Source organism: Ipomoea triloba, chromosome 9, assembly GCF_003576645.1.
Source record: "Ipomoea triloba cultivar NCNSP0323 chromosome 9, ASM357664v1".
Classification (NCBI taxonomy): domain Eukaryota; kingdom Viridiplantae; phylum Streptophyta; class Magnoliopsida; order Solanales; family Convolvulaceae; genus Ipomoea; species Ipomoea triloba.
In genome coordinates, this window is record NC_044924.1 from 4704795 (window position 1) to 4716642 (window position 11848).

General features: G+C 31.5%; 1 protein-coding gene across 1 annotated transcript; it reads left to right on the forward strand.

Moving 5' to 3' along the window:
- The first annotated feature begins 46 nt into the window (after window positions 1-46).
- On the forward strand, window positions 47-3501 carry LOC116028737 (GDSL esterase/lipase At5g45910-like). The gene is made up of 5 exons (XM_031270548.1): window positions 47-354; window positions 689-910; window positions 1056-1204; window positions 1360-1633; window positions 3140-3501. The coding sequence occupies exons 1-5, from the start codon at window positions 108-110 to the stop codon at window positions 3370-3372; spliced, it is 1125 nt and encodes a 374-aa protein (XP_031126408.1). The 5' UTR covers window positions 47-107; the 3' UTR covers window positions 3373-3501.
- Window positions 3502-11848: the final 8347 nt, after the last annotated feature.

The following is an 11848-nucleotide window of genomic DNA, read 5'->3' on the forward strand; positions in this document are numbered from 1 at the left end:
TATTAATTAGTGGCGGGCAGGTAGCTAGCGGTCCAGTTTAATTAAGAATCCAGACAGACACACACCATTTTTAAAGGGAATTGAAGCTTTCGTTGTTTCACGCAGTGATGATGAATATCGTTTTGTTGTTCTTAGCTTTTGTTTGTTTTCTTCGTGCTGCGGCGGCGGCTTCAAACAACCCTTTGCCTTATAATGCAATCTTCAGCTTCGGCGACTCGCTCGCCGATACCGGAAACTTCATCCGCTCCGGCGCCCTCGCCTTCCCCGTCATCGGGAAACTCCCCTACGGCGAAACCTTCTTCAAGCAAGCCACTGGCCGCTGCTCTAATGGACGCCTAATTGTTGACTTTATCGGTACCGTACCTACTCTTCTGCTCTCAATCTTCACTAAATAATATGGCATTTTGTTATACAATATAAAAGATCAAAAATATGCATTTCTTGGTGCAACACTCCAACCAAGTTAATCTCCTAATCTGATAACTATAATTAGTCTGCTGATTTGATAATTTAGTTCCCAGGCAGGCTGGGACGGCTTATTAGTAGTATTCTTAATTTGAGACACTATCTGTTAGTCTATTCGTGATCAATCAAAGAATTGAATGTGCAATTCTTTTGTTGTCATATATGCGTATTACAATTTGTGCCAAAATAGTTATTAGTTAATGGTAGCTAAAATGTAATGTAGCTGAGGCATATGGACTGCCATTACTGCCGCCCTACTTGGCACAAAAAGAAGGAGCAAAATTTGAGCATGGAGTAAACTTCGCCGTCGCCGGAGCCACCGCAGTGGACGCCAAATTATTTTATGACCAAGGTCTTGGAAGCATTTTATGGACCAATACTTCATTGAGCGTTCAACTAGGGTGGTTTCAGAATCTCAAGTCTACCATATGTAAAACTCAAAAAGGTAATATAATTCTGATATGTAACTTTGATCGATGTTATTTTTCTATATAACACTCAAATCCCCTTTAAAAATGCATTACTTTTAGTTCTTATGATGGCGTGGAGAAAAATGTTACAAATTTATGTATTTAATTATTTATGAACAGATTGTGCAAATTATTTCAAGAAATCATTGTTTCTGGTGGGTGAGATCGGAGGAAATGACTACAACTACCCTTTCTTTGTCGGTGCAACCCTAGAACAGCTTAAAGCAGCAGTGCCGTTAGTAGTTGGAGCCATTATTGAAGCAACAAGAGTGAGCTTTAATTTTTACACACTATTATATTTCTCGTGACAATCCTGTCCTTTCATCTTCTATTTTTTAAAATAAATTAATTTTATGTCGTGAAATACCATAGAAATGTCACTACATTACCTAAAAAAACAGGTGTTTTTGTACTGTACGTATAGGGTTTAATAAAGGAAGGAGCCGTGGAGTTGGTTGTGCCTGGGAATTTTCCGATTGGGTGTTCCGCGGTGTACCTAACTCTGTTTGGAACTCCAAACAAAACAGCGTACGACCAAAATGGTTGTTTGAAAGTGTACAATGATTTCTCCAAGTATCACAATTCTCAGCTCCAGCTTGCATTGGGGAAGCTAAGGAAAGAGTATCCTCATGCTAACATAATCTACGCCGACTATTATGGTGCCGCCAAGAGATTTATTCATTCTCGCAAACATTATGGTATGACTCTCTTTTCATCGTACACGAAATATAATGTTAGAAAATCACTCATTTTGTTCAACTAACCCTTCAAAAAGTGTGATTAAAATTTAGTGGCCACAATAGTGATAAAGATTTTTTTTTTTAAATTCTATTGTGATAAACAATGACATTTAGGACGGAAAACACTAATTTTTCAATCACTTTTATTCAAGTTTTAAGTTTAACTTTTTAGTAGGAGCGACCTATATATTAGTCTTAGATAGTTTGAGCTGTCAAATATGAGCAACTTAGGTTGGACTATCTCATTGTGATTTTTTATCGGCTAGAGTTACAAGGTGTTGTTTATCTACTGCACACTATTTGATAATGACTGCAAATTTTTCTCGTCCTGCTCTAAGAAAGTCGTCAATTTTTCAATCTTTGTAACACATGATACATCCTCCAATGGCTACCCGGGCCAAATCCCCACTCATTTTATAACTTACTATGAAATACAATGTCACCTTATAGGACTAGAGTGTGGGGCTATAAGAACGAAAAATTTACTCTTTACACAATCACCTATGAGGTATAAAAAGAATCAAGTTAGGGCATTATTGTACGTCTTGGAGGCCCCTCCCTATGGTCACTTATTACCTACCTCCGATCCATTGTCAACCATCTCTTTCAATGAGCTAGCTAGCTAGCTTTCTCCTTCTGAGGTACGTAAATAAACGAGATTATTATATATATTTAGTCTCCATCTAAACCATCTTCCAACTACCTTGTCCAACTTTAATGGCCTATTTGACGCACTGTAATTTAGTTGTAGTTTAATTAGAGGTTATTAGAGGAAGTCACAATTACGCTCTTTGGTTGGAGAGAATTGCAATTATTTCTAAATGTTGAATTAGAATTCACACCCCATCCCAAAGATTGCAATTCCACATTCGGTGGAAAAAAAGAAAAGAACAAAAAAAAACCGTGAGACATTTTTGCCCTTCAAATGCAAATGACCATTCCATATTCCATTTGGATTAATGAACAAAAGCAAATTGAAATTGCTTTCACAATTAATGATTCAACGCCAATAAACAAAAATCATCCTACTACTATTATTATTATTATTATTATTATTATTATTATTATTATTATTATTATTATTATTATTATTACATAAGGACATTTTAGTCATTGTATCACTCATTCCCTTTCAATTACATGTGCTCATATTTTTGCATGTCAAACACTGTAATTCAAATTCCTACTTTATTCCACATTATTCTTTTCTCATCAAATTACAATTTCTTTTCCCCCTTAATTCTTTCTTTCCAACCTAACGCGCTGTAAAAGCTTCTGGTTATATGGTGTTTATGCATGCATTCAATTCTAGTATATTCTTGCCGAGCATATAACATATGAAATATAAAAATATAATTTCAATGCACTACCAATATAGTTGAATTTTAATTGAGATAAAATGCTGAAGGGCCTAATGGAAGTTACGTTGATTCGATGCAATGAATATGTAATTTGTTGGTGCAGGGTTTTACGATGGGGTTTTAACCGCCTGCTGCGGCGGCGGAGGGCCGTACAACTTCAACAACTCGGCGAGGTGTGGACACGTGGGATCAAAAGCTTGTGCAAACCCGTCGGCGTTTGCGAACTGGGATGGGATTCACTTGACGGAAGCTGCTTATAGGATTATTGCCAAGGGCTTGATCGCCGGCCCCTTCGCTTCTCCGCCTCTCACTTTCTCCCCCATTAATGCTTTTTAGTTTCAATTCTTTTTCATTCCCAGGGCACCATCAATAACCACATCATATCATGTTTAGCTTGCTGTAGTCCATAATTAATTTTACGTTGTTTCTTCTTCAACTCTTCTTTTAATCCAAATTATATGCTCACTAAATAAATTTATTGTAAAAAAGTCTAACAATGCACGCAATCATAGACCATCAGTTGAGACACATACATTTCACAATATATTTTATCACCAAAGAGTTAACAGTCTATCAGATTTATGATTCAAAATTATATAATATAATATATGAAGTAATAATCCTATGGGGTAGCTCAAGTGGCAAGTGAGCTCTCTTTGTGGGGAGGAATTTCGGAAGTGTCGATTCCGCAAATTATGCTATGGACCCAGGTCCACCTTGCAAGGTGGACCTGGGTCCAAAACTACGTCGTTTTGTATATTTTTTTTTAATAATTAATAAACATATTGCTGAATATAAAGTTGTCCAAAAATGTGTTAATGTAAATGTTTCAAAGTGTGAATGTAGACTTATGATTGTGTGAATGTAGAGTTGGCCAGAAATGTGTGAATGTGGATGCTTCAAATTGTGAATATGGAGTATAAAAATCGTGAATGTAGAGTTATGCATATGTGAATCTGTAATAGAGTTAAGAAGTTCTAGCAACTTGTAGCCCTGTAATGTGTGAATGTGGAGTTCTCAAGTTGTGAATATGGAGTATATGACCTGTGAATGTAGAGTTTTGAATGTGTGAATGCATAACAGTTGTAATATACTACTAAACATATAATTCTGTAATGTGTGAATATGGAGTTTACAAATTGTGAAGGTAGAGTATAGTGTATGTAAATGTAGAGTTTGTGTTCCACATTTCAGGCCAATGTGTTTAGTAAAAAAAAAAAAAAAAGACGTCATTTTTGGACCCAAGTCCACCTTGCAAAGTGGACCTGAGTCCACAACATAACTACTGTGACGATTCTCCCTGGGCCAGCTCCTGCCACAGAGAAAAACCTCATGAATTTACCAAAAAAAAAATATACAATATATGAAGTTGAAATATGAGTTGCCCAAATCATATATATAGGGAAAGGCCTGCCCAACTATGATTTTTTGAAATATGTTGGGCCAATCTCTGAGCCCAATCGGGTAAGATGTGCGGGACAAAAAGAATCAACGTATAAATTAGTTTGTCTCTTTTCACGATACTCACATTCTTGATCTAAAATTTTTGGAAAATTGCTAAAAAGTTTTGAGTTATGCAATAAGGGTCATCTGACCTAGATCTGTATAACATTTTAGTAGTTGTTTTTCTTATTTCGTGTATTGGAAAAAGAAAAAGAAAAAAAAAAGGGCAATTTCCAAAAGGGTGGCGTAAGCTTTTGCTTTCCAAAAAATGTTGATATTGACAAGAGAGAGGCGAGACATAAAGGCTCACGAGCGAATTGAATGGACCCATGAAAAGAGGGAGAATTTGTCAATGTAAGCCCACCACCTCACTTGTCTCAACTCCATAGCCCCATTAGCCTCCCATTCAGATCGCCCACCCTATTTATCATGTTATATAATCACCAACGCTTCAAATCTTGTGATTAGTGAGATCGATTTACAAATAAATAAATAGCCAATTTCTTTAAGATTTAAAAACATATATTGATGATGTTGGGGGATTAGAGGCAACAACAAAATCACATAAACAAATCTGACCAGCACTTTACCTCTTAATTGGGCCAGTGTAGTGTAAATAGTGATAATCTGAGTATGATATATGTCTAAAGGTGTCTTATACAGTTAGGACATGTTTAGGATAACTCCTGATATAACAAAAACAAAAGCAGATAAACAATTATGATAAATTAGAATATCATATGGTGCAGTACAAGTCACAACCACACAAATAAACCAATAAAAGTAGAAAAAAGTGACAAGAATTTACCGGCTATAGACATATCGTTGGAGGAAGGAAAAAATAAAATTTTGAAAAGCAAGCTTTTTGAACCAAAAAGGGAGAAACAGACCACTAATGTACGGTCGTACAGCTATGTTCTTTTGTCCCCGATTTAATCAATGATTTGTTGTTTTTTTTTTGTTTCTACTTTATTCAAATTTTTGTTTTCTGTTTGGATTGCATAATTGCTGCGATAAGGTTGATGAACATAATTTATATAAGTTACCCCATATCCGAGAATAAAATATATAAAAATTATTTTTTTTTTTTTTGAAAACCATATATAAAAATTATTTGAAAAAAAAAAGAAAAAAAAGAGGCAACTGCATAGCTGGCAAGTGGCAACAAATGAATGGATAGATTATATTTTACAGGAGTTTTTACTATTTTACAATTTCGTATTAAAAAAATCAAATGTAAATCTGCCTCCTCTCACTATAATAAAATCTAGGAAAAGATAATATACAAAATCTAAAGAAAAAAAAATCAAGAATAATATTGAACATGTGATATGGGGTCCCCTAATGAGACTGAAAAGCAAAAAAAGAAAAGCAGAAAAAAACAAATACTGAATGTAGACAAATGTTTACTCCAGAAGAGGAATAAATGTTCAAACTGGACTTACAACAATAATAACGTTACACACATAATAATTATGAACACAATACCCATTCTTAATTTCACCAATAATCTTGTCTAGAAGAATAGATCCGTCGGCATAAATTTATGATTTTATTTTATAAATATGAAAAAAAAAATCGAATTTCAAATAGAGAGTTTACTTCAATTAAGTAGGTGCATGGACACCGCTACAAAGGTGTTAAATTTTCACAAATTTCCTGCCTACAGGATTTAATGCTCCCTTCTCGTACCACGTTCATCTTTATAACGTTAGTTGCAATCCAAGTTGTCTGCGAAGTACAATTTTGTTTCAATTCAAATAGTTTAAAATTCTATAATACTCTTTTTCTTTTTTTTTCTTTTTTTTTTTTTTTTTTGGGTATAGCCCAGGATCCCTCGTTGAATTGTAGGTACCTCTATTGGGTAAGACAACTTGGTCTGGAGATTTAAAGTTGTTCTATACCCCAAGTCAAATGATTGAACCCTTGACTTTTGGTTAAGGATAGATGAGTCTCTTCTACTCAATCACACATCTCATATTAAAATTCTATCATACTTTGAACAATGTCAACTCAAATGCAGTGATATTTATGTAATATTTAAATAATATATGACTGTATTTGGTAATAATGAAAATTTCCAATAATTTTAAATATAATCAGGTATTTTACCTGGTACAATATATAATGATTTCAAATACTATCGGTACAATCTAGAATGGTTTTACTACTATAAGTACAATCATGAATTGAATTTTATTTGATATTATTAGAACTGTGAAATGATTTTAAATAATCCATGTCATTCATGAATGGTGCTACCTATTACAACCTGAAATGGTTTCAAATAATATTACTTATAATTCCTGATTGTATAATTTGTTTCTAATAGTGCCAACTACAATAAGGTATTAGTAAAAGCTATTTCAATATTACACAAATATCATGTTTTAATTAGCATCGTTGTTGATGGGTAAGATAGACATATTTTTCTAATCACAATAGTATCAAAAAGAAAAATCTTTAAAAAAAAATTAGAATAAAAACAAATAATGAAACAGAGTAAAGTAATCATTTTCATTTTCTGGTCCTCTATCTCCACGAAATAAAACAAAGATTTGAATTGATAGGAAGAAGATGCTGACATATTTACATACGTCTCCTTATGTGTTTATGTTGACATAAACGCTACTTAAGTTTGCTCTTCAACCATTTTTATATTATTACATTTTTATAATACACACACACGCAAATTTTATGAGAGTTTATAGTTTTTTTTTTAGTATGGTTTAGGTTTTGCTTTGGTTTAGGTGTTTACTTTTTATTGTTTATAATTTAGTATTTATGATTTGGATTTATGTTTAGAATTTAATATTTTGGTTTATAGTTTAGGGTTTATTTAAGAATGTACTTTATGTTGTTAAAAATGGTATCTTATAGTGTTGTGGCAAACTTTTAAAGTTGGATAAAATTAACAAAATATTATTACATTTTTTTTTTCAAATTGCTTTAGATCTGTTAATTTTTTTTTTTTCACATGCACATATGAAATTGGTTCTTAAATTTTTCTTGGTAAATAGGTTCTCGAGGAAATGTGTGTGAGATTAGGTTCAAATGAGAGTTAATTACTAGCCCTATCAGACTTGCAAATTTAGGGTGTGTTTAGACATCAACTTAAGAACTTAAAAATCACAACTTCACCTTATTTGCATCATTTAACGTGGCATGTAACAAATGTCAAATTTTGTATATTCATTAATTAAAAAATTATACACAAAAATATTATTGTCTATTTATATTTATCAATAATAATTAACATTTTTATTATACATTAGTATATACATTTAAATTACTTCGGTAATTATGTAAATAGTTAATTTCATGAATGATCCATTAACTATAAGAATTTTTTCAATTTTTATCATTGACTTTCATTTAGTTGGATCATATACAATCCATTGACTATTAAATTTTACTAATTTTTATCATCAACTTTCAATTTGATCATAATTCATAAATGGTCTTTTGATTATTAATGTTGTTCTAAATTTAATTGAATACCCATAAATTTAATATTTATTAAATGAACATTTAATATAATTGGAAGACCAAATTTGAAACAAAATCAATACTTAAGGGACTATTTATAGTCAAATTGAGAGTCAATAATCAAAATTGGTAAAAGTCAATAGTCTAGAAACTATTTATGGTCTAATTAAAAATTATCCATAAAAATTGATAAATGTCAATAATAGCAAATGAACTATTCTTAGAATTAACTCTAATGTGAATTAAAAATATATAGTGCAATATATTAATTCTATAACCAAAAATAATAATAATAAGTACGTAGATTGGTTGATTTAGCTTATCGTTTGGTGCATGAATTCACGAATAAGTCTAGCTAAAGTACACCTAACTTAACATTTTTGCACTAAAATCCAAGACGACACAAATGTTTCTGGTACACCATTCCTGATAAGATTTACAAAGGAAATATAATATCTTTAATACACTGAAAGTCGGTTAAAATTAGAATTTTACCTTATACATTATATAACTATATATACACATTATTTTTAAAGACAATCAATTAATTTATAATCTTATTATATTTATAAATAGATATGGGAAAGAAACCACTAACCATTTTTTTTTTAAAAAAAAAATTATACATGAAAAAGAAGTTATTTAATTTGTTGTGTTTCCTCAACTTTTGCAACTTGCACCATTTTAGGTAAAAATAAATTATGTAATAGAGAGGAACTTATAAGGGCATATTCAATCTAAGATTTTTATAAATTTTAGAGACTTTTAATGATTTTAAAAATTTGGTGGTATTCGATTAGACTTTTTAAATGTCTACCGATATTCAATTCATACTTTAGTTATTTTTCAACTCTTTATGAAAGTTGTAAATTGACTTTTTCGATATGAGCCGTTCAATTATTGACAACCTAAATTAATTTATTTCACTGTGATATGATCATGGGTAAACTAAAGTCATAATATAAATTTTACTTAAAGATAATTTTTAAATAATGAATGCGAGACTTTTCCATAAATCAACATCTTAGTTATTGTCATTCAATAATACATGTATTAAAATTGATAAATTTTGAGGACAAAAAGGCAATCATATCAACAGAAGAGGAACAAATGGGGATCATATCATTCACACATCAACTTCACCACTGCATGCAGCCCATTTCTTTTTGTTGTTTGTTTTGTTTTTTACCTCTTTCAAGTTACTGTTAAGGAACAAGGTACAGTAAATATTTATGACTCCCAACCCCAAAGTGAAAATAGTAAATACACCATATATGAATATATGATAAAATGATTGCATCCCAATCCCCAATCTGGAAAGTCTCACCCATTCTACATTTCTAACCTAAAAGTCATGTAAATGAGGTGAAAGTGCAGACTCAGTCCACAGGAAATAATTGCACCCTAATCTCAAGAGTTCCAAGGTTATATATATATATATATATATATATATATATATATATATATATATATGTTCCGAATCAAGTGAGGACCCCGTGGATTAATCTAGATCATCCATTTGGACTGATCTAACGGCTATGAATGGAACTGCACAACAATGTGGGCGAGATGCACAACATTCACAATATGAATGCACAACAAACTGAGACTGAATGCACAACAAACTAAGAACGAATGCACAACAAACTGAGCGCGAACAATTAAATCTATTGCATATAATTAATCACAACCATTTGAATTATTTAAATCAAAGGATCAGATCAATCCACAGGATCCTCACCTAAGTATAGGTCCTCATTTGATCCGTAGTCTATATATATATTCCTTAGTAAAAATCAAACCCTTCAACTACCAGCAACAACAGTATTATTATTATTTTTTTTTTTTGAATTAGTTGGCTAGATGAAGTGTATTGGGGCAATTAAACTTTATATGATGATGATAGAATGAGACAAATGAAATGATCAGCAGAGAAAGAACAGAAGAGAACAGATCAGAAATGAGAGAAAGAAAGCTAAGTTTGTTAATGGTCACAAATTGCCAGGCTCACTCTGAAAGTGATGTATGAGAGGGCATGAGAATTTCGATCATAATCTCATAACTCCTTTGCATGTTCTTTCACCTGCCTCGCCTCTTGCAAAAGCTTGTAAAGTTATGAAGCTCAAAAAGAATGTAAACATTTCTCCAATTCTGTCTCACAAGCCCTACATTACATACCCCAATTCCAATTATTTCATCGCTTGAGTTGTCATCCCCCAAAACAGTAACTTTTATTGCTTTTGAGCTTTAATTTGATGTAAGGTTTGATTCAAGATAATACCAAACCACTGTGAATAGTATATGTACAACTTCAATTTTTTAGGCATCCAGGGACAAATTAAACTTTCTACTTGCCAAGGACCTTGTAGTCTAGTGGCATCAAACCCTTCCCATTATACGGAAGGTGGTGGGTTCGAGCCAGGTTGAGAAAGTAGCTATGAACAGATACTGGAGGTAATACTGACTCTTGTGTTTCAATAGGTTGAGAAAGTAGCTATGAACAGATACTGCATTGTAATAGAGTTAGTAGTATAAAAAAAAATTAAACTTTCTACTAAGAGCTGTTAAAACGAGCGCGCTAAGCATGTTAAGCAAGTTCATCTGGTTCGTTATAAAAAGGGGATTGGTTTTGATTTTTAGACTGGTTAAAGTGGTTGACTTTAAAACGTGCCCTGCCAATGGATTAGTAAATAGAATTGTTATAATGTAGTTAAGTGAGATATTGAAGTTGAATTAATAGTGGGTTTTTGAATAATAAGTGGTAGTAAAATTATTAACATACGCTATCGAATTACACATGAAACTGCAATTGGCACGAGTCATCCAACTCAAAATATTATAATTGAGTTATTGAACAATTCAAATCATGAAATTAAACTAAAAGTGACTTATTCTATTAGTTATTGCTAATGTGACGGTTACCTATTAAAAAAAAAGTTTTAATTTATTTTAATAATTTTAAATAAAATAAAATATAAAATAAACCAACCCTCCCCGCCTTCATCCCCCGCCGGATACAAAGAATTGGTCGTCGAAGATTTTTTTTTTTTCACTATTAATAAAATCAAAATACATGGCATTAGTTTTATAGGGAATACTTATTTATTTTTAAAAGAAAAATAATAATTCGAGTATTTTGCAAGTGATATATATGTCCTTTTTAATACAGGGTGGTTTTACAAATAATATAGCTATCATTTCCAAACCAAAGTATTGTGTACGTGGTGATATACTGATATATATTAAATAGGTGCACGAATAACTAATGTAAGATTTTTGTATGGTAGTTGGAGTGATTAAGTGCAAGGACAAACTTAATAATCAATATAATACACATACGTCGTCTGTTGACTGGCTTCTTTAGTATATATGTTGTCTCAGAGTAGATGCTAAATGAGCTACTTTAAAACAATAGTTTAGTTAAAACAATAAAAGTGTATATATTTTAATATACACAAACGACAAAAATGGTATTTAATATAATATTTTCCTACAAAAATATTACTGAGTATATTTTTGAATTTAAAATCAGGCATTTGAAATGGTAACCGAGATGTCATCAGATTACTACTACTAATAATTTTAGTCAATAATATATATACTAAATATGTCTTTAACTTTAAATTTTGACAATTAACATATGAATCGAAATATTGAATCATATTCTTCAACCTAATATCGATTGTTGAATTAATATAGATTAAATTTTTAAATAATAAATTTCGCTCTAAAAAGGGATAAAACTAAATAAAGTAATCAAGGTAGCTATACAAAATGAGACCACATTGTTTTAAGAGCATCGCCATTGATGAAGTGATTTTTCCTTCTTTTTTTTCCTTATTAAATTTGTTGTTAGATTTTAGAGCCATGTGGGGAAAAG

Bases quoted from the DNA above. Each gene is read 5' to 3' on its own strand.
- LOC116028737 (XM_031270548.1), top strand. From the start codon at position 108: ATGATGAATATCGTTTTGTTGTTCTTAGCTTTTGTTTGTTTTCTTCGT. The intron at 355-688 runs GTACCGTACCTA...AATGTAATGTAG, and splicing joins CCTAATTGTTGACTTTATCG to CTGAGGCATATGGACTGCCA. The intron at 1,205-1,359 runs GTGAGCTTTAAT...CTGTACGTATAG, and splicing joins CCATTATTGAAGCAACAAGA to GGTTTAATAAAGGAAGGAGC.